Source organism: Octopus bimaculoides, chromosome 1, assembly GCF_046866305.1.
Source record: "Octopus bimaculoides isolate indiv1 chromosome 1, ASM4686630v1, whole genome shotgun sequence".
NCBI lineage: Eukaryota > Metazoa > Mollusca > Cephalopoda > Octopoda > Octopodidae > Octopus > Octopus bimaculoides.
This window is the reverse complement of record NC_142928.1, coordinates 86,778,608-86,803,607: the sequence shown is the minus strand read 5'-3', so window position 1 is coordinate 86,803,607 and position 25,000 is coordinate 86,778,608. Positions and strand designations below refer to the sequence as shown.

General features: G+C 34.9%; 1 protein-coding gene across 8 annotated transcripts in view; it reads right to left on the bottom strand.

Moving 5' to 3' along the window:
* The window catches only part of LOC106884368 (uncharacterized), a 282,032-nt gene that overhangs the window by 82,573 nt on the left and 174,459 nt on the right, over positions 1-25,000 (bottom strand). For all 8 annotated transcript variants that reach the window (XR_016242143.1, XR_016242144.1, XR_016242145.1 and 5 more), the window contains exon 12: positions 21,238-21,411. Coding sequence is in view for 5 of the 8 variants with exons in the window: in XM_089353296.1 (XP_089209422.1) it covers positions 21,238-21,411 (174 nt within the window). In the remaining 3 variants the exon portion in view is untranslated. The remainder of the gene's footprint in view (positions 1-21,237; positions 21,412-25,000) is intronic.

The window sequence follows — 25,000 nt, the reverse complement described above, 5'->3', positions numbered from 1 at the left end:
TGTATCATCATCATCATCATCATCATCGTTTAACGTCCGCTTTCCATGCTAGCATGGGTTGGACGATTTGACTGAGGACTGGTGAAACCGGATGGCAACACCAGGCTCCAGTCTGATTTGGCAGAGTTTCTACAGCTGGATGCCCTTCCTAACGCCAACCACTCAGAGAGTGTAGTGGGTGCTTTTACGTGTCACCCGCACGAAAACGGCCACGCTCGAAATGGTGTCTTTTATGTGCCACCCACACAAGCCAGTCCAGGGGCACTGGCAACGATCTCGCTCGAAAATCCTACAGGAGCCAGTCAGGCGGTACTGGCAACGGCCACGCTCAAAATGGTGCATCTCATGTGCCACCCGCACAAGAACCAGTCCAGGGGCACTGGCAACGATCTTACTTGGCTTGCCGGGTCTTCTCACGCACAGCCCATTTCCAAAGGTCTCGGTCCGTAGTCATCGCCTCGGTGAGGCCCAATGTACGAAGGTCTTGCCTCACCACCTCAGCCCAGGTCTTCCTGGGCCTACCTCTTCCACGGGTTCCCTCAACTGTTAGGGTGTGGCACTTTTTCACGCAGCTATCCTCCTCCATTCTCACCACATGTCCATACCAGCGCAATCGTCTCTCTTGCACGCCACAACTGATGCTTCTAATGTTCAGCTTTTCTCTCAAGATACTTACACTCTGACGGGTATTCACATTGACATTACACATCCAACGGAGCATACTGGCTTCATTCCTTGCGAGCTTACGTATGTCCTCAGCAGTTACAGCCCATGTTTCACTGCCATGTAGCATGGTTGTTCGTACGCATGCGTCATACAGTCTGCCTTTTACTCTGAGTGAGAGTCCCTTTGTCGCCAGCAGGGGTAAGAGCTCTCTAAACTTTGCCCAGGCTATTCTTATTCTAGCAGCTACACTTTCAGCGTATATATATATATATATATATATATATATATTTCATTCGCAAGGCATTGGTCAGTGCTCTGGGCTGTTGTAAAAGACACTTGCCCAAGATGTCTCACAGTGGGATTGAATCCAAACCCCATGTGGTTGTAAAGTAAATTTCTTAATGACACAGCCATGCTCATGCCTAAAAAGATTCAAAGTTTATAATCTGCTCATTGTGTTTCTTATCCTAAGCATTTCGTGTTGTAAGTACAAATGAAAATAGACAATCCCGCCACATGCAACCTGTACAGACATATATTTAGATTTCTTTATTGCTTTCATATCTAATTTACTATGTAAGGTCTTTAATATATTTTTGCATGTAAGTTATATGAATAGAAAGAATTAAAAGAAAAGTCATTTTGTAAAATGCAGATTAAGTTTTAGTTTCTCCTGATGGATGAAAACAAAGTTTCAGGATTTGAATACACACACATATTCACACAAACACACAAGCACAGGCACATGCATACATACATACATTCATAGAGAATGTCTAGATATGCAACTATATGCATGAAAATACATACATAAAACAAAGCATACAAATCTGCACATATACATATATACAAAAATACCCTGTTGTTGTTGAAATTCCAATGAAGGAGCCTTGGATCTAGGTTAGAAACTGGCTCTTTCTCTATTGGCAAGATATCTTGAAATAAAACTGAATAATGAGCGAATGACATACGTACATACATACGTTCATACATACATATGTTCATACATACATACATAAATTGAAAACGTAAAAATAAAAACAAAACACAAAGGATTCTGCGGTACACGTGTTTCAAGCTTTATAGTTGTTGCATCATTATTGGTATATAATTGATAGTATAAAGCGTGAAACACGTGTACCGCAGAATCCTTTGTGTTTTGTTTTTATTTTTACGCTTTCAATTTATTCTCTCACCCCGGCCACGATCTGGCATACACAGGTGCTTACAATTATCAAGTATTACCTCTAACATTTACTTTACATACATACATATGTACATACATACATACACAAACATACATACATACATACATACATACATACGTACATACATATACAAACGCAAAAACACACACATACATACATACATACACACATACATACATACATACATGCATACTACAAATGATTGCAATATTTGGAACTACAAAAATCTGCAAGACCTTCTTAAAATTTAAAAGATGATGAACAAAAGAAGCTGCTTTCATTCAGACCCTTGCTGCCAACAAGAAGGATGAGTAGAAGATATTCTAAATAAAAAAAAAAGACTAAGAGAAGAACATACATATGTACATACATATATATAATAAAATGAATCTTTATCACAATTTCCAACAATGAATCTTCAGCTTTTTGATCAACTTGAACTACCAGGTTCATTTAATTAGCATACAAATGGCTGAGTATTCCAGAGATATGTCTACTTTCAATATAATTCTCAGGTGGGATCAGCATGACAGTGTGACAAAGTAGAACTTTTGACTTAGAGGTACAATTCATCTGTCAGGCTCTTAAAGAATTTCTATGTACCTATATCAACTCACAAGTCTTATTATATAAGTCCTTCAAATTATTTTTATATATACACGATACTATAGGAAATGCCTTAGACACTGAGGCAAACTTCTTAGCCATTCAACCATATTGTTCCAACATATGAATATATACTGAAATGTTATGTATCTCTCTCTCTCTCTCTCAATCTATCGAAACACACACACACACACAGAGTTCAGTCTCACTTGCTGTAAGAGAACTTCTCTCCTTTGTCAATCATTGGATAAGTGCCTCCCCGTGGCTAAGAGTTTTTCTGACTCTTATTTCTAGCAATGTGATGCCTATATTGGTGCCTTTTGGTTGTAAATTGCAAATTAGTCACCTTAATAATTTTTATATACATACACACACACACACATTATATATATATATGTATATATGTATATATACATTTTGCATACACATAGTCAGACTAATAACTTGGTGTAGAACTCAATATACATATGATTGAAAACACGTTTGATGAGTATAGAGTAGTAATAAGAACAGAGAGATGACAATGGAAAAAAAACAAAGGTTATGTAATGAACTCCATTCGCTTATATATATATATCATCATCATCATCATCTGTGTGTGTATCACACTCTCTGTATGTGTGTGTATATATATATATATATATATATACAACCAGGCAAATATGTGTATATATGTGTGCGTGTGTGTCTGTGTGCGTGCATGCGTAGATGTGTGTGTGCGTATTATGTGTAACATAAGTCGGATGGTTGACAAGTTATAGAAGCCTTGTTGTCAGTGACATACATACATACATACATACACACATACTCACCACCCCCCACACACAGAGAAATTATTGCATTGTAGTTCTCCAATAGCTTTAACTTTTTATGCTTTAAAACCTGTATGCACTCACACATACACAATGACAACTGCTACAAGCACTTAATTCATATACATTTACAAGAAAGTGCAATATCAGTCATAATTACATAACAAATACATTATAAGACAGAAAATTTAGCAAAAATTTCTTATATTCAAATTTAACTTTTGCAATTAAAAAGTAATTCAAGTATTCAGTATTTTCAGTAATAGATAAGAGGTGGGGATAAAATACTTGAATGGGTTATATTGGTTTTTTTTTTAATTAACTCTTAAAAATATATTGTAATATTTTGATTAGATATTAAGTTTTCTATCAAATTGCTCATAAAGAAATAAAGAGAGAGAAATCACTTTAAAAAGTACTGTGAAGGCGTTTACAAGCTTTGACTTCTCTAAGAATGGTTAATTATATAGGAACTTACCTAAATCCACAGCTTAAATTTTGATAAAAGTATATTAAAAAAAACTTTAATAAAAGTATATATTCCTTTTGGGAGTGAGAGAACAAGAAATAACTGTACTAAATAAGGAGTTGGAAAGATAAGTTCCTTCAACAGGTAAGATAAGAAGTGGCTATTGAACTGAATGTCTGACAGAAGGATGCCAGTAAGATTAAATTAAGAAAAAAAAAAAAAAAAAAAATCAGCTGTAGGCACTACTTAGAAGGTTCCCACACTTGACATACAGAACACCTCTGTATATTAATACCTATATACATACATTCATACATGTGTACATACACACGTACATACATACATACATACATACATGCATACATACATACATTATATATATATATATATATATATATATATATATATATATATATATATACACATATACATATATGCATGTATGTATTTATAAATATAAGTATGTGTATATATATGTATATATATATAAATGTGTGTATATATATATATATATATATATATATACACACACACACATACAGGTATATGAGCATGTGTGTGTCAATGTGTATGTGTGTATATATATATATATATATATATATTCAGACACACATGCATACTTACATACATATATACATACATGATATATATGAATACATAGACATATACTAACTAATATGAAGATGGAAGAAAAGTAGTTACACAAAAGTTTCTGTTATTAAGTGTCTTCTTTTTTTTTGCCTGTATTTTCTTTTTTTTTTATGTGAACATTTTCTTTACATCCATCTGTCAACATTGGCCAGTAGCTAGAAGTTGAAGCCATTTAAACTTTCCAGCAGGACATAGTAAGTAATAAGCAGATTGGTATGCATATGTGTGAGAGTGTGGTGGCAGAATGAGATACAAAGATTTCTGAATGAGTAAAATTTTCTTGTAGATTTTTTTTTCTTAAGGTGGCAAGGTAGCATAATCATTAGCATTTTTGGATAAAATTCTTAGCAGTATTTATTTTGGCTCTTTACACTCTGAGTTCAAATACTGCCGAGGTTGACTTTGCCTTTCATGCTTTCAGGGTTGATAAAATAAAGTACCAGTCAAGTACTGGCATCTCTGTAATTGACTTACTCTCCTTCTAAACCTGCTAGCCTTGTGATAAAATTTGGAAGAACAAGGGTACTGAGCCAGCAGAATTGTTAACATGCCAGACAAAATGTTAAGTAGCACTTCTCTGGCTGTATGATCTGAGTTCAAATTCTGCCAATGTTGATTTTGTTTTTCATCTTTCAGGATTGATAAAATAAGTGCCAGTTGAGCACTGGGGTTAATATGATTGGTTTGTGCACCCACACAAAATTTCAGGTTTTATACCTATAGTTGAAAAAGAAGATAGATTCAGGATTTTTACATAGTAAACATGAGTCCAAACATGACTGTGTGGTCATAATGTTTGCTTTGCAATCATGTTCTTCTGGGTTTGATCTTACTATGCAACACTTTAAGCAAGTGTCATCTTGACACCATAAATTTGTGGAAGAATTTTGATGACAGAAATGATGCTGAAACCCATTGGATGGACTATATGATACTTGGTTGGAAGACTTAATCCATCACTTGGTTTAACATTACTACATGGTGCTTTAATGAAGTTCTCCTTGTTGCAAGCTTTTGGATCAGGTCAGTAGACTGAAGATGAATCATAAATCATAGGCTTCCCTTCCTTTTACCTTCATCAGTCTTAGAGGAAGTTCAGTCTTAAGGCATGAGCTCACTGGTCAATTGTCTTGGGATTTCACTGTTCAAGGGGCCCTACTATAATTTATGTATGATGTGGCTTGCTGTCAGTAAATAAATATCACAGGGCTCAATGCTCTAATTTTCCTAGGGGCTTATAATGTTGTTAAGATGGTCCTGCTTGAAGGTCAAACAAAAACTTTAAGAACATTGCTCTTCCTCCACTGACAAAGCCAGTAGTTCCCAACTAGGGGTCAGTCAAAATTTAGGAGTCCACAAAGCTAATATTTAAAGTTGTGAGCAATGGTAATTGGATTCATCACCATCAATGTATTATCTCACCTATTTTCTATCGTTTCTGCTTTAAATTTTACCTGAATGTTATGATGTAATCTATGAATGAATCAATAAAATTCTACCAAAACAGCTGTTGTAAGTTTTAAACCGTATTTGTGCTCTCTTTTTATACCTATGCCACACATAGAACCAACCACAGAGTTGGATCTACAGTTTATATTAGACTTGGTACTTACATATCTACAGTATCCTACCAAAACTTGATAACTTCACTGTTGTTTTCTTAACTGAGAACCCTATGTTAATGTACCTAGCCATTTTTGGCTTCCTGCATGCTTATGTGCCTAGATTCTATTGAATCCTACAACTAACTTAATTTCATTTAATTCTCTCACACACACACACACACACACACACACACTTGAAATGAAGGAAAACGTTCATGAAAAGCAGATTAATATCAATAGCATAGTGAGTGTTTTTCATTCTTCTTTAAATGTTCTTTATCCACAAAAGTATGCATACATCATGCTGGTATGAAATTGCACCAGCAAGCCCATGTGGGTAAGACACACATAAACTTTTGGAAGTTCATTTTGGATTACCAGTTTCAGTGCCATTTTTGTCAAAAACCTGCAAGGCACATGGAAGATTGAAGTGGAACTTTTTATAATAAACAAACAGAAAACGGAATCAATTCAGAAATGGGACATTGCTGAAGTATTTATGAGCATCTCTGCAAATGACTCTGCAAATGACTTTCAGAGTTCAAAAGTCATTTGAAATCTCACACAAGGGAAGAGTAATTATAGGTACAAATCAAGGTCATATTCTGTAAGGAGCAGACAGGCACCATGTGTGTATGTGTGTGTGTGTGTGTGTGTGTGTGTGTGTGTGTGTGTGTGTGTGTGTGTGTTTGTGTGTGTGTGTGTGTATGTAACTTCTTAACTGGTAACCACTATTTTCTTTTACAAAGGACATTCCTTAATTCTTCAAAAATAGAACAGTAACTACTATTATCTTTTACTTAAGGATATTCTTTAATCTTTCCACTCTGAAGACTGTGTATTTAGTTAATATGGAAATCTTTCCCCAGTGACCTATACACCATATGCACACCTATTCTAGAAACAGTTGTAAGATACTTATGCATTATTTCTTAATCCCTTATTTACTTTAGCTACTCTGTAATTATATTTGAATTATAAACTATATGCTCTAAAGTGATAACATATGTTTTTGCTTGTTCATTTTCCTAACATATATATATATATATATATATATGTGTGCCGGTGGCATGTAAAAAGCACTGACTACACTCTCGGAGTGGTTGGTGTTAGGAAGGGCATCCAGCTGTAGAAACTCACCAAGATCAGATTGGAGTCTGGTATAGCCATCTGATTCGCCAGTCCCCAGTCAAATCGTCCAACCCATGCCTGCATGGAAAGCGGACGTTAAATGATAATGATGATATATATATGGGGAGAGAGTGGGGCGAAGGAGAGAGAGGGGTGAAGGAGAGAGAGGGGTGAAGGAGAGAGAAAGTATATATATATATATATATATATATATATATATATATATATATATATGTATATATACTGAGAGAAAGACATTAGTATATGACACTGAGTAAGCCAAAACTTTGAAGTCACTGTCAAATTTTTACTATGTAAAAGTTCAATTATCTATCTGTCTACCTGTGTTACTTTCTATCTCCTTCACCCCCTCTCTCTATATATATACCATCATCATCATCATTTAACGTCAGAGGGAATCTGTGGAAGAGGTAGACCCAGGAAGACCTGGGACGAGGTGGTGAAGCACGATCTTCAAACGTTGGACCTCTTGGAGATCATGACAAGTGACCGAGATCTTTGGAGATATGCTGTGCTTGAGAATACTCGGTGAACCAAGTGAGACCATAACCATGGCTTATGCCAGTGAAGTATAACTGGCCCATTTAAGAGTACTCTTCAATCACTGGGCAATAAACTGCACTGGCGAAGACCTGTTGAGTGAAGTGAAGTCATTGTTGTAGCCGATGACAGTACCACCTGACTGGTCCCATGCCAGGTCCCATGCCAGTGGCATGTATAAAGCATCATTTGAGCATGGTCGTTGCCAGTGCCGTCTGACTGGCTCCCATGCCAGTGGCACATAAAAAGCACCATTCAAGCGTGGTCACTGCCAGTACTGTCTCAGTGGCCCTCGTATTGATGGCACATAAAAAGCAACCACTACACTCTCGGAGTGGTTAGTATGAGGAAGGGCAGCCAGCTGTAAAAACTTTCTCATATCAGATTGGAGCCTGGTGCAGCCTTCTGACTTGCCAGTTCTCAGTCAAACTGTCCAACTGATGCCAGCAAGGAAAGCAGATCTTAAATGATGACAATGATGATGATGATAATAACTATTTATCTATCTCTCTCTCTCTCTCTCTCTCTCTCTCTGTTTTTTGTCCGCCACTACATTCCTCCATGGCAAGGTTTAATTTTTGTATACAAATTTAATTTGCGGTCCATGGGAAGAGCCGTTTTAACGATGCGTCCTACCCAACTCTTCGAAACGCCGGTGTTAAAACATACATACATACATACATACATACATACATACATACATACACACACATACACACACACACACATATATATATATATATATATATGTATATATATATATATATATATATATATATATATATATATATATATATATATATAAATATATATATATATATAGATATATACATATACATATAAGCGACCAAAGTGTACATATGCCGCTATATATTTTATATATAAAAAATACAAAATGGGACAAGAACACAAAACATCCAGACAGTTAGGTGACTGGTGTTTGGCCAAGCCTGACCTTTCTTTCTTCGGTTGCCGTCCATGCAGCATCTATATTCCTCCCTGTGCCTGTGAAATCTTGTATCCCTGCCATAAGGCTTTACTTCCACACACGCAAGCTTAATTCAACTTGCCCTTGGTCGAAAGACACCTGTTGTTATGTCCTGTTATTTGTATTTGTGTAACATTTTCCGTTTTTTTCCATCCCTGTTTTCATATACATTCGCTGCTTTCTTCCAAGGAATCTAATGCTCTTAGCTTAGTTTTTCCTTGGGGCTGGCCATATTGGAGCAATCTCGTGTATAACCAGCCGAAATTGCAAAGATAATCTGGAACTCGACAGAAGAAAGAAAACTCCGAATGACCTGTCCTTGTTTTCTTTGTATCGTCTATCTGGATGTTTTGTTGTCCCTTTTTTTGTATCACCTAACTGTCTGGATGTTTTGCGTTCTTGTCCCATTTTGCATTTTTTATATATAATACACATATATATATATATTCCTTTATTCTTTTATTTGTTTTAGTCATTTGACTGCAGCCATGCTGGAGCACTGCCTTTAGTAGAACAAATTAACCCCAGGACTTATTCTTTGTAAGCCTAGTCTCTTCTAACAGTCTCTTGTGCCAAATGGCTAAGTCACAGGGATGTAAACACACCAGCATCGGTTGCCAAGCGATAGTGGGGGGACAGACACAGACACACAAACACACACACACACACACACACACATACACACACACTCATTTACGATGGGTTTCTTTCAGTTTCTATCTACCAAATCCACTCACAAGGCTTTGGTTGGCCTGAGGCTATAGTAGAAGACACTTGCCCAAAGTGCCATGCAGTGGGACTGAACCCGGAACCATATGGTTAGTAAGCAAGTTTACTTACCACATACCCACTCCTACGACTATGATATATATATATATATATATATATATATATATATATATATATATATACACATATATATAATGTTATAGTTGATGATAGTATAGAGATATGTATGTATACACACACACACATATATATATTTAGTACAACAACACGAAGCAACAACAATCAATATAATGATGTGTATGCTTATTTTTAACATGGTCGTGCACAATAGAATGTGACATGCTTTAGCTGTGGGATCTTGTCTCAGTGAAAAAGAAACTTATCTATTTGTATTTTGTGTGAAAACATAGGAGACAGATGTCACTTGGAGCTTGTGTATTTTTACACTTATTCTATAGAGAAAAAACATTTTTCTGTGAGATAAATTCAAAATCCAGCAGTGAACGTATTTTCACACACACACACACACACACACACACACACACACACATTTGTTTCATGATGGAATCAATATTAGTCCAGAACATATCATGTGATCATTGGTCCTTCCTGAGCCATAGGTTTATAAGTCTGTGGTGTATATATTTCCTCCATCATAGATGCAATGCTAGTCCATTGCAAGATTACTCATTTTTGCCAGCTGAGTGGACTGGAGCAACATGAAATGAAATGTTTTGCTCAACAGCACAATGACCTTGATCCACGAATCAAAGCCATAATCTTATGGTCATGAATGCAACACTAACACTCTAATCACTAAGACAAATACCTCCATATTAGTTCAGAATGGCATTCTGTATATCTTAATTAATATGGATATACTGTAGAAGGCCACAGTAAGTAAGATATACAGAATGATCCATCTATCCATATATATATATATATATATATATATATATATATATATATATATACATATATTATCCGCAAAGTATAGTATTAAATATCTGATCTTACCAATTGGCTTCATGTAAAGGATACAATGGATTGTTAGGTAATAATCCAATTATATAACTTTATGCTCGTCAGAGTTAGCTGATATGGGAAGCAATATTCCTTTCCGCATTGGTTAACTCCAACGAGAATAAAGTTATATAATCAGATTGTTAACTAACACTCCAATGTATCCTTTACGCGGAACCGATTGGGAAGAGCAGCCATGATGGACATTTAATACTATACTTTGCAGATAATATACCCATTCTACTGACAGATATACAAGTGCATCTTTTCCCTGACTTATGGTCTCTTAGATGACTCATGCATGTATTTTTTTTTTCTCCGTGTTTTTCTCCTTGTCTCCGTATTCTTTCTGTTGAAGAGCGTAGCTCGAAACGTCAAAGACTTTCCGTATTCCCGAGCGTCATACTAATATATACTTTTGTTATTTACACCACCTGTCCTTGTCTGTTGTTATTTTTTGTATATTCTCCCATATATATATACATGCATACATGTACATATATATATATATAACATCAGTAAACCATAAATCCAAAAGAGAATCACATTCTAAGTTATAGAGCAATATATCATTTAGATAAAGATAGTTATGGCCAAGGCACATGTAAACGCTTTATGAATGTGAAACCCTGGACAACCCTATGAAGCAGCCATAATATACATATATTTATATATACATTATTTCATATTTGACTTCATCTTGTTTGTTGTTTGTTGATATACCCTCCAGCCTTCATCAGGTGTCTTGGGGAAATTTTGAACCTGGGTTCTCATTCCTAAGATATTTTTTGTTGTTGTTGCTGGAAAGATTATCAGAAAAGCCATTTCTATTCATTTTTGCATATATATATGTGTGTGTGTGTGTGTGTGTGTGTGTGTGTGTGTGTGTGTATATATCATAAAGTAAATGGAGGGTTAGAACTCAGAATAATCAATTTATTTACATTTTGTCAATTATATAAGCATATGATCATTTCCATATCAATCTTCATTCAAATTACAATTAAAATTGCATTATGAAATAATGAAGGTTGATATTTCTTCAGGGCAAAAATTGACACATTTGTTTTTACATCCTAATAGATTGAACGTTCATCAACAGACTAAAATAGCAACATGTGTTTATTCACGTTTGCATGTGTGTGCTAGCTTATTTGAAACAAAGAAACTGTTATAGGTGTATATATACTTATTTTTCATTTATATGTTTATCAGTAAGTAAATCTATTTATTTCATCTTAATTTATATTATTAATTGAATAGATAGTATAATTTTTATTAATTTATTAATTATTTTCTAGGTGTGTTAGTCATAGCTGTTGGTGTCTAGGGTTAATTTTTATATTTTATTTAAGTAATTTAATTACATCTATTTAACTGGAGAATTATTTTCTATGTATCTTATGATCTTATGGTCTGCAATACCAACTTCAGGAAACCTGCCAGTCACCTAGTCACCTACCGCTCCGGCAGACACTCTAGCCAAATCGACTACATCCTCGCCAGAAATAGGGAAAGAGGGCGGCTTATAAATGCCAAAACCTACCCTGGCGAAGAATGTACCCCACAACATAGATTAGTAGTTAGCGACTTTGGGATCAAGGCAAAATGGGTGCCCAGAATTAGACAGGCTTGGAGGAGAAGAGTGTGGAAGCTTAAAGACCCTGCAAACGGACAGAGACTTAGAGACAAGTTACTTGAAGCATTTAACGAAATAGAAGGGGATATAGCATCATACAACATGGAAGACAATTGGAGATTTCTGCGGGACAACCTGTTGAAAGCCACCGACCAGATTTGTGGGTGGTGTAAGGTCCCCTCCCGACCCAGAGTAACGTGGTGGTGGAACAAGGAGGTAGACAGGGCTATTAGACAAAAGAAACAGGCTTGGAAGGACTGGAAGAACGGTGGTAGCAGGGAATTGTACCAATGTGCCAGAAGGGAGGCTAGGCGACAGGTTTATTTAGCCAGAGGGGAAGCAGATAAGGAAAGATTTGCCAATGTTCTGCGCCGTGAGGACCAAAGACTCGAGGTATTTCGTGTTGCAAGACAGTGTAGGAGAGAGAATAGTGATGTTGTAGGAGAGAAATGTGTTCGCATGGATGATGGTACGCTTGCACTAAATGAGGATGCAAAGAAAGAGGTCTGGAGATGCCACTACGATAGATTGCTTAATAAAGAGAATGAATGGGAGAAAGAGAGCCTGCCGTATGTCGACCCAATAGAGGGACCAGCTATCCGAGTTGATAGTACCAGGGTAGATAAGGCAATTAAGAGTATGAAGACAGGGAAAGCCCCCGGCCCATCAGGAATCACTGCAGAGATATTCAAAATATCTGGCAGTGTTGGCTATAGCCTAGTCACCCGTATTACGAACCAGGTGATACACAAAGGAGTCATACCCAATGACTGGTGTAGCAGCATCATAGTCAACTGCTACAAAGGTAAAGGTGACGCCTTAGATACAAATAATTACAGAGGCATCAAGCTGTTAGATCAGGTTATGAAAGTTACAGAGAGGGTCATAGCCCAACTAATTAGGGAGCGAATCAATTTAGATGAGATGCAGTTTGGGTTCGTGCCAGGTAAAAGCACTACTGATGTCTTATTTCTAGTGAGACAGTTGCAGGAGAAATACCTAGCTAAGGATAAACCTCTGTACCTGGCTTTCGTTGACATGGAGAAAGCCTTTGACAGGGTCCCCCGATCCCTTATCTGGTGGTCAATGAGGAAACTTGGGATAGAAGAATGGTTAGTGAGAGCAGTGCGAGCCATGTACAGAGATGCTGCCAGTAAGGTGAGGGTTGGAAATGAGTACAGCAATGAATTCCAGGTAGAGGTAGGGGTCCACCAAGGTTCCGTCCTCAGCTCCCTCTTATTTATCATAGTCCTCCAGGCAATCACAGAGGAGTTCAAGACAGGTTGCCCCTGGGAGCTCCTCTATGCTGATGACCTTGCCCTAATTGCGGAGTCACTATCAGAACTAGAGGAGAAGTTTCAGGTGTGGAAGCAAGGTCTAGAATTGAAGGGCCTTAGAGTCAACCTAGCTAAAACCAAAATCCTAATAAGTAGGAAGGTAGATAAAACACAAACCCCTTCAGGTAGATGGCCCTGCTCAGTATGTAGAAAAGGAGTAGGTAGTAACTCTATAAGATATACCCGGTGCAAGCTATGGACACATAAGAGGTGCAGCAACATCAAAGGCAGGTTAACTAGCAAGTTAGTTTTTGTTTATGGCAGATGTTCAGGTGCAATAAAGACTGTAAACAAACAGGAAACAACTTCTATCTCATTCCAGGGTGAAAAACTAGAGGTAGTCGATAGCTTCCGCTATCTGGGCGACCAAGTTAGTAGTGGGGGTGGGTGCGCTGAAAGTGTAGCTGCTAGAATAAGAATAGCCTGGGCAAAGTTTAGAGAGCTCTTACCCCTGCTGGCGACAAAGGGACTCTCACTCAGAGTAAAAGGCAGACTGTATGACGCATGCGTACGAACAGCCATGCTACATGGCAGTGAAACATGGGCTGTAACTGCTGAGGACATACGTAAGCTTGCAAGGAATGAAGCCAGTATACTCCGTTGGATGTGTAATGTCAATGTGAATACCCGTCAGAGTGTAAGTATCTTGAGAGAAAAGCTGAACATTAGAAGCATCAGTTGTGGTGTGCAAGAGAGACGATTGCGCTGGTATGGACATGTGGTGAGAATGGATGAGGATAGCTGCGTGAAAAAGTGCCACACCCTAACAGTTGAGGGAACCCGTGGAAGAGGTAGGCCCAGGAAGACCTGGGCTGAGGTGGTGAGGCAAGACCTTCGTACATTGGGCCTCACCGAGGCGATGACTACTGACCGAGACCTTTGGAAATGTGCTGTGCGTGAGAAGACCCGGCAAGCCAAGTAAGATCGTTGCCAGTGCCCCTGGACTGGTTCTTGTGCGGGTGGCACATGAGATGCACCATTTTGAGCGTGGCTGTTGCCAGTACCGCCTGACTGGCTCCCGGAGGATTTTCGAGCGAGATCGTTGCCAGTGCCCCTGGACTGGCTTGTGCGGGTGGCACATAAAAGACACCATTTTGAGCGTGGCCGTTTTCGTGCGGGTGACACGTAAAAGCACCCACTACACTCTCTGAGCAGTTGGCGTTAGGAAGGGCATCCAGCTGTAGAAACTCTGCCAAATTAGACTGGAGCCTGGTGTTGCCATCCTGTTTCACCAGTTCTCAGTCAAATCGTCCAACCCATGCTAGCATGGAAAGCGGACGTTAAACGATGATGATGATGATGATGATGTATCGTGCAACTGGGCTAGATTTTATTTTTGTTTTCTGTTATATGGTGGATGTGTCTTACATCTCAAAGATTTGAGTTATATTGTTATCGTTGGACATACATCTTAGACTCATATTCTAGAACTACTGTTATTCAATTTTTCTATTTTAATTGTATTTCTTAAGTATGTATTTACTCCTCTATACACAAACACACACACACACACACACACACTTACATATACACATACATACACACAAAAGCATATACACACACACAAATCTTTATGACATATATGTCTCAACATCACTATCATCAAGAGTAGCATATTTATTTCCTTCTCTTGTAGCACAGGCCACTTACTGATTTAACATTAAGCAACAAAATTTCTGACTTACCAGCAGTTGTCTACTTTTAAGATTTCTTATACATATATATACAAGTTAGTATACTCATATTCATACACACACGTATGTATGCACATAACTATATTATATATTAATAGGCGATACTTGATGTTAGCTGATATAGAAATGTAAACAAATACTGGTTACAAAAAATGCACCACTTCAAATGTCTACTTCAAGAATTAAAGTATGGAACTGAAATAAGCATAGAATTAATTCTTTCTCTAACCTTCAACCTAGCCCAAACCTTAACCCTCATCTCAACCTTAGCCCTCAAAATTGCCATTAATAGATAGCAAATTAACAGGATTATATATATATATATACCCCTATATATATATATATATAGGGGTATTTCAACATTTTTTATCTTCAAATTTGACCTGAAATGTCAACTCTCTACGACAAATTTTGAAAAAAATAAAACTGTCGTACAATGCCTCCATTCAGCTGCTGCAAATGCCATCAACAGTTTAAATCCACTAAATTTATCAAAAACAGAGTGGATTCTAAACCAATTGCATTTCACACATGCACATGTTTACACTGCATTTCTCACATACAAATTCTCAATAAAAGTATGTTCCTATGCACATTACCACCTTGAATCTTAGGATTCTTAGGCCTGGTTATCCAGTTTCCATGGTGTATAAGTGACCAAAATCACATTTCCCCTAAATGGTACACCAGGTTATTGCTGGATTACTCATTTACAGCTAAGTGAACTGGAACAATGTGAAATGAAGTGTACAATGCATCACCCAATCCTGGAATTGAAACCATGATCTTGCAATCATGAGTGCAACATCTTAATCACTAAACCACATGCCTTCACCCTGGATGACAAGTAAATAGAAATATTGGTTTCAAATTTTGACACAAGGCCAGCAATTTTGGGGAAGGGCGTAAATGAAATTACATCAACTCCAGTGCTCAACTGATACTTATTTAATCGACCCTGAAAGTATGACAGGCAAAGTTGACCATGGCAGAAGTTGAACTCAGAATGTAAAGATGGATGAAAAACCACTAAGCGTTTTGCTTGGTGTGATTATGATTGTGCCAGCTCACTACCTTAGGTGAAACGAAACATTGGTTTCAAATTTTGGCACGAGGCCAGCAAGTTCAGGGGAATATGTAAGTCAATTAGATCAACCCCAGTGCTCAACTGGTACTTACAATATTGATCCCCAAAAGAATGAAAGGCAAAGTCGACCTCAGCAGCATTCGAACTCAGAACATAAAGAAAGATGAAATACTGCTAAGCATTTTGCCTGGCGTGCTAATGATTCTACCAGTTCACTGCCTCATAGACAAATAGAAATATTTTTTTCTACTCTAGGCACAAAACCCAACATTTTTTGGGGAGGGGACCAGTTGATTAGATCGACACTAGTATGCAACTGGTACTTAATTTATCGATCCCGAAAGGATGAAAGGCAAAGTCAACCTTAGCGGAATTTGAACTCAGAACATAAAACCAGATGAAATACTGCTAAGCATTTTGCCTGGCATGTTAACGTTTCTGCCTGCTTGCTGCTTTTCAGGCAAATAAAAATATTGAAACAATGTTGCATGGCCAAAAGTACTGGCTGGTTCCGAGCTAGGCTGAATCATAGTATAGGAGTTCTTTTTGTTTAACCCTGGGTCAACCCTGATTGAGCGGATCAATGTTCAATGGCATTCTAACCAAGACTATTCTGTCTTACTAGGAATATCTAAGACTATATTAATTAATGCATCTTTTGCTCTTGTCAGATGATAGGGTGTGATTTGAAGGAGACTCAGTTGTTGTTTCTTGCAAACTAAGTTGAATGATGGCATAGAAGCTCTCTGGCTGGCTCAGGCATATAAGTGTATTAGTCATGTGACAACTCCTGAATGATTCAATGGCTACATCGATGATGTTCTCTCATCAAACAGAATTGACAAAATGTATTCAGCACAAAATGCAACATTGAAAAATAAAATGGCAACTGAGTTAGCAAGAGACATATTAACATAATCAGTATGGAGATCATTTCAGTAACAACTGGAGAGGGTTTAATTCCTTGAGAACAAAGATAGATGTGGTTGGTAATCCTTTGATTAAAGGTCTCTGGACCAAGGTTAATCTAGTATTAACCAAAACAACAACACTGCTTGCACCATCACCGTCACCATTACCATTACCACCACCACTGCCGTCCCAACACCTACCACCATAATAGCATTGAAAATTTCAGACATGAAAACAATGTAAAATGATAAATAAAAAAATATGAAACAATCCTTATACAGCTTTATACAGCCAAGAGTCAAGTGCTACAAAATATTGGAGACCTTGAAGGCAGTGAGCAGACAGAATTGTTAGCACAACAGGCAAAATGCTTAGTGGCATTTTGTCCATCTTATTGTTCTGAGTTCAAAATACCACTGAAGTCGACTGTTACTTTCATCCTTTCAAGGTCAATAAAATAAGTACCAATTGAGCACTCAGTCGATTTAATCAGCTTTCCCCCTCCCCTGAACTTGCAGACCTCATGCCATAATTTGAAACCAGTATTGGAGATTTGTGTAGCAGGCAAGGTAAATATTAACTATATTTCAGTAAGAGACGGTGGAGTGTATAGATCAGTTAACCCTTTGTCTGTCCTGTGTATCATATGTAATACACAGGACATATTTTCCTGGTATCCATGCATCATATATGATATACATTCCAAATTTTTTCAATCACTAGGGTAACTTGGCATTTATGAAAGGAAAGCTTTATATTACTCAAAACATATGAAACAAGGGCTTACTAAAAATTTGAAAACAAGAATGGCTGTTTAAGACAAACTTATGAAAATGTTTTGGATAGGAAAAGGGTTAATGCAGTAAATTATGTGTTTTACTGTGTAAAATTACTCTGTGAAATATACTGTATAATGATAGGGATTTCATTAGAATGGTATAACCACAAAGTGAGACTGCATTTTATATGGTAGATATTTAGTAAAATATTATTTCCAATTTCCTTTATCTCAAGAAAATTATGGCTTAAAAAAGAAAATGTAGTTGACTTTGGTTTTGTCTGAAAGATGGAAAAATGGTATGCTCATGTGTCAAAACTTCCAGCATGCACCAGCTTTCATTGTTGACTTAGCAATAAAGGTAAGTGTGACATAAAGTAGAGAAAAATAAGCAAAATAAGATCTAAAAATGAAAGAGAAAAGAGTTTTTTAATGCTTTTACTTTCTGATTTGTGTTTTATTTTTCTTGTTCTGTCCCGAAGCTTACATGTTAAGAAAGAAGAAAAAAGAAAAGAAATAACTCAAAATTAATTCACTCTACAGTTAAAGTTTAAATTAGTTCCGATGAAAGGAAAATGTGATTGTCGTTAACAGATAAATTAAAAAAATTAAAGAGAAAGAAAAACTGAGAAAGAAAAGAGTAAGCACAGCTAAATACAACATAGAAGAAAAGAGTATCACATGAAAGGAGAAGTGTTTAAAGAAAGAAGCAATTATATTTTAGGACATGATCTCCGAGTAAATTTGTCTTTTCCCTTATGTTCAACACTTTCTGTAGTTGACACAAACAAAAGTATGAACCTGTTGACCACTATCTAACAAAACATATCCTTCTGTGTCCTGTCATTAACAATTAGATCCCCTCAAAACATTTCAGTGCTTTATCATACTTCTCAGTGAAATTAGCTGAAATTGGTTCTGTGTTTAAGGGATTTGTTATTTTGGCATTTTTTTTCTTTTAGTTTTATGAAAAATTCAGGCATCTGTTCAAGTGCTTTGCAAATGTGTGCTATGGTGTCTAATATTTCTGTTTAACCCTATTGATACTAACTCTCCTGTTCTTATTTCAAAGTGATCTAAATTAAAAAGCTTTCATCAAAATTTTGGGTTTATTTTTGATTTTTGTTCTAAATACCAGTTTAATGACAGCTGATTTACTAACTTCTTTTTCCAAAATTAATTAAAACAAATGCAGTGTTTTCCGACAAACATATGGTAGCAAAAGTGTTAAGGGGCTTTTCAATGTAAAAAAAATATTAGTTTTTATTTGCAGACTTTAATGAAATTAAGGATATCTCTGAAGAGAAAGATCTTACTGTGATCATTGATAGAGACTTGCAAATTAATAATTATACTGTTGCTGCCTAACAAAATTACATAATTTTGGAAGCAATAAAAAACGTTTTCAGTAATTAATAAAAATATGTTTGTAATACTTTTGAAGACTATTGTAGGATCACTCCTCAAAATTAGCAACATTATAACTATACTTCAAAGAGTTATTTCTTATAGAAAATATACAATGGAATACAACTAAATTGATTATAATTTTCAAAGGTTTGCCGTATAAGACTAAAATTATAGTACTTCAATTACCCTAAGTTGATGGAAAAGAAAAATGTGATATATTCCTACAGAAAGATAAGGAGAAAATTTAGCCTCAACAATGCGATATATTGGATTACATCAATCAACTATAAGCCATTGAAATAGAGTGAGAAAACTAACAAGACACCTCCATTAAAATCTATAGAAACTTGAATCAATTACCAAAGGAAGTAAGATTGAAAGGCAAACAATCAAGTCAAAAATAAATTTAATAAATATTGGAACATTATGAAATATTTTTCCAATATATAGAAAAAAGATATTATGAACAAACTAGCATTTTCAAGTTTGGCTTAAAAGCTGTTAATAGCTAACATTTAACTATTGCCTTGATTTACATTGTACCTAAATGAAATGTTTCAACAAGAAATTGATAATGCTTTAGTTTCAGTATCTTCAGTAAGATGTTCTTTTATAAATTCTATTTAATGAAGGCTAGGAATTTACTCCTTAGAACTAACTATCTAGAGACACAAGAAAATAACATGATCAAGCCAATGAAGAAGATTATATGTGGTTTAACGACTTGCTAGAAAAAGCAGTCACATCTTACTCAATGAAATGCAAGTAATTCTTATGTTAGCTAGTAGAATACCACTTGATCCTCTTTTCTATTCTTCTGTAAAAAGAGTCTCATAATTTTTAAATTATGATTTCAAACTTTTCTTTCACTTTGTAACATTATCAGTCACTTCAGGTAAGTAAGTGACAGCCTCTAATAACCATGTCTGTGTGTCAGTTTCAGTTTACAGCTGGAACTATTTTGTTTCATCTATTTCCATTAATATGTTTAGAAAATGCATGATCATTGGCTCCTCTGAGACAAATTTAGCAAAGGAGAAACTGTGAGTTTGAGTCTTTTTTTTAAGGAAGGGAGCCCAGCAAATAGTCAAGTGTCTTTCATTGGATCTCCAGGACCTGGACCAATGTAATGGCTGAATGCTCCTCTTGTAGGCAATGCACATCACAACTTCATATTTTCCTTTGTCTGAAAATATGCCAATGAGGGCACCTTTTTGTGGTCACTTTCTCTACTAGGAGTAATAATCAAATCTCCTTCAAACCACCTTAAAAATAAAAGGAAGTATGCACAGGACATATAGTCATGAATGTAAAAAAGAAAATAGAATTGTCATGGCTAGAATGTGATCAGTGTTGACCTGAAGTTACATAACAACAGCAATAACTTTAATAATGTGCATCTTATTAGATGGCTTGAAAAAAGGAATATAAAAATGTGGAGTCCCTTGTGGACAGTTAGTTTAAAAAAATAATCGTTTCATCATAATATTTGGCAAGATCAGAAATTTGAATTTTAAATTAAGAAATAAAAAAGGTGCATAGAATGTACATATTTAACTTTGACTGTTTACTTATTACAAAAATTTTAAAATTTCTAGTCTTAGGTAGCCATATACAGTATGGCTTCATTCTTTTTAGAAATCATCAGTATGACATAACTTGAGGTGTATAATTCAAACATATCATGAAGTTGTACAAAGAATTTAAAGTAGATAATCATTTTTCTATATAATTTGGTATATCTAAAACATATAACAGATATCAAACTAATTTATAAAAAATTCCAAAGAAATATAACCTTCCATAAATGTATTTTTCCATATTTTATTGAGATGAAGCATAGCAGGTTGGATGTAAATAAGTTGAAATCATTTTCCTTTTTTGTAGTTTTTAGTAATAGTTATGCAAAATCTTAGTAAAAAATCCACTTACCTCTGATTTTTGTAAGTTATCTTTCTTGCTGAATTCAACAATAAGTTTGTGAATTATGTAAAGAGAAATTATGAAGATGGGCAGTGAAGTAAGTATCCAACCAATAGTCTGTCTGATATCCCATTTCTTTTTAAGTGAAGAACAGGCAAGTGCAATTCCTAAAATACTGAGCACCTGAAGAAAGATTTGTAAAAGAAAGTTTCAGTTATCAATATTCATATGTGCATGTACATGTATCAGGTACATATGTGTGTGTGTGTGTATATATATAAAATAAGTTGAAATGCATATTGTGTATATATATATATATATATATATATATATATATATATATATATATATATATATATATATATATATATATATAAAATAGTGTACATTTAAACACAAGAGAAACTACCTTCAACAGGTAGTTTTATACACATTTATTTATTTATCAAAGCTAGTAACACCAACACCAAATTCAGTCACAGTTTGACCCATGCTGAGTGACCAAATGATTTATCTACAAACATCCTTTTGTGAACCCTAAAATACCAAAAAACTAAACTTATATATAAAAAATATCATGAAGTAAATATGACTCTTCATCACTTTACACTTTATTTCCATGTCTATCTAAATCCTAAACAATAACAAAATTCCCACATGAAAGCAAAATAAATCATTTTATCATACTTTCTGTCAACCCACAACCTACAGACACATACTTTCTTCCCAACCTTCTTACATAACTGCTCCTTCTATTTACATACACCACACTTAATTACCATAATCAAACTCTCACCCTCTAAATAAAACCAATTGGTCCGAGATTATATAACCAGAAAGACCCAAAATTAATCACAATCTGATGATGGGAAGCAAGCTAAAATTTTGAAGTCATTTGACATAAAAAGAAACATTAATGTGTGTGTGTGTGTGTATATATATATATATGTGTGTGTATATATATATATATATATATATATATATATATATATATATATATATATATATATATATATATATATATATATATATATATATAAATTTAAGGAATGGAGTGAACGCCTGTTATAACTGCATACTTTATTCCGACCTATGTTTCGAAGAATTACAATTTATGCGATCCATAACTCAAAAACACTATTTATCAATGCCAAGTTAGTACTCCTACAAATATTTACTTTTATGTTGGATCTTCCTCTTCACCAATATCCACCAGAATATCTAATCATTTCTCAACCTTTAGAGATAGAAACAAACGTAATACCACGAGCCTTAGCAAACTAATTTGGGAACTTAAAGATAATAACATAAAATTTAAACTAGACTGGCTTATTCTTTCTATTTCTAAGCCATATGAAAAGGGTGGAAAATTCTGCTCATTATGTAATAACGAACCGTACTTTATTTTATTTTCAAAGAATAATCTGGTAAACACGTTCATAGAAAACTCTTACAGATGTAAACATTGGCAGCAACATGTATTTTCAGCATTTAAATAACAATCACTTTTTTTATAAAACGCTATCACATTAACCCATAATATTGACATAATTTATCTAAACATTCTTTATTTATTAACCTAAATTAGAACACATATAAAATCTTTGAACATAAAAAAGCGCATTATTTTTGGTTTATTTCATAGTAAAATTCACCCATAATAATTACATAATATGCAATGCTTTATTAACCTTACTTCTTTTCCATACTTAATTATACCTCAATATCATTAATTTACGACTTCCAATTTATTCACCAATTTGCTTAGCAATAATAAGAGTTATTTATGTTCCTGGCTTTTTTAATGAGAGTTTTCTAAATCTACGATCATAATTCATCATTGCAACGTTCCTAGAAACATCTTTAAATTTTTTTCATTCATAGTTTAAATATTTATTCTCGTAACAAAACATATCCCAATCATTTTAATATCTCGTTATTTGACGAAAAATTTACTGGTCAGCATAATATATTGTGATTTTCAAATCTCGATAAAACTTTTACACTAACAAATATGTTACGGAATTACTGTAGTAAACCTTATTTATAATTTTGACTTTGTCTTCTTAAGAAAGATTTACTCTTTCAACCCCTAATTCAGCCCAACTTTTCTAGCATATAATTATAAAGTAATCATTTCATGTAAATTTATGGACAACCCATTAACTTTTTTATTCTTTAATTCATTAATTAATTTTCATTCATTTAACATCTCATTCACTTATATATGAATTACCTTCAGATAAATATCCCTCTACTTTATTAATAACTAGCAGAAATACCCGGCTTTGCCCGGGTTAAAGAGAATAATGAAATCTAAAAACGCCGTCTAGACTACGCAACCCTCAGCTGTTAGTAGCTACGATACCATATTTCTACCTTAATAACTCTCCAATCCATGCCAGTATGGAACATAGACATTAAGTGGAATGCCAGTCTCTCATCTAGGAGGGCCTTGAAATCAATGTTACCAACTGGGGACTATGTGTGTCGCAGTGATAATAAAAAGACCCAAAGGAGGTCTGCAACGAAATAATTTTACTCAACACTTTGCAAGTGAATCAGTAGAGGCAAAGATGCGTCTCATTTACTTGACAATTTATGCACCACATTGCAGAAATCACAATGAAAGTATGTCTGAAAGGGTAGTCTTACACTGTTGTACCGTTGAATTACAAATAATGCTCATCTATTATGTTCGGGTTAAAATACATAGAATATAATTTCCAAATTTCATAAAGATCCGTTCAGTACTTTTGACGTAGTTTTGGATAAGAAAGCAAATGACTAATGTGTGTGTTTGTGTGCATGTGTTTGTGTGTGATGGGTGTATATATGTATAGATATCTGTATGCATGTATATATATGTATATATGTGTACATATTACATGTACATCTATATATATATATATACATCTACACATGTGTATACATATACATGTATGCATATAGATCTATATCTATCTATCTATCTATATATATATATATATATATATATATATATATATATATATATATATATATATATACATATACGTGTACATATACATGTATATGTATACATATACATCTCTTTCTCTCTCTTTCTCTTTCTCTTTCTCTGAAAGTATCTGTCATTACAGTATCGAAATGTGATTGTTTCAGTTAGTGGAATAACGTGTACATATACATCTATATGTATACATATACATCTCTCTCTCTCTTTCTTTCTCTCTTTCTCTCTCTCTCTGAAAGTATCTGTCATTACAGTATCGAAATGTGATTGTTTCAGTTAGTAGAATAGTTTCATTTTTAAAGTGAAAGTATTTGACATGAGTGTTTTTGTTTCACTTTTGACACGTAATACTTAAATAGTGGAGGAGATATTATGTTGCTGTGGGCTCGAACTCTGCAAGAAGTTAAAATGTTTTTTGACTAAAACACAACTGGAACCCTAAGTAAGGCATCTGTAAAATTTGAATGAAATTGGTTGCGTAGTTCTCGAGTTTTAGGGATTCACACAGACAGACAGACAGACAGACAGACAGACAGACAGACACACATTCTCATTTTTATATATATAGATTACCACACATCGACAGTTATTCATACGTACTAGGGAGTATATTAGATTGCGTATGAGTATCTATATAAATTCATGTAACAACAAATACATAAAATATATATGTATGTATAATGGTACGTGTATAAGTGTTTTTATATATACACATGTATCTGTGGGAGAGTGTGTATATATATTCATGTTTTTGTATGAAACTAGATGTGTTTGTAT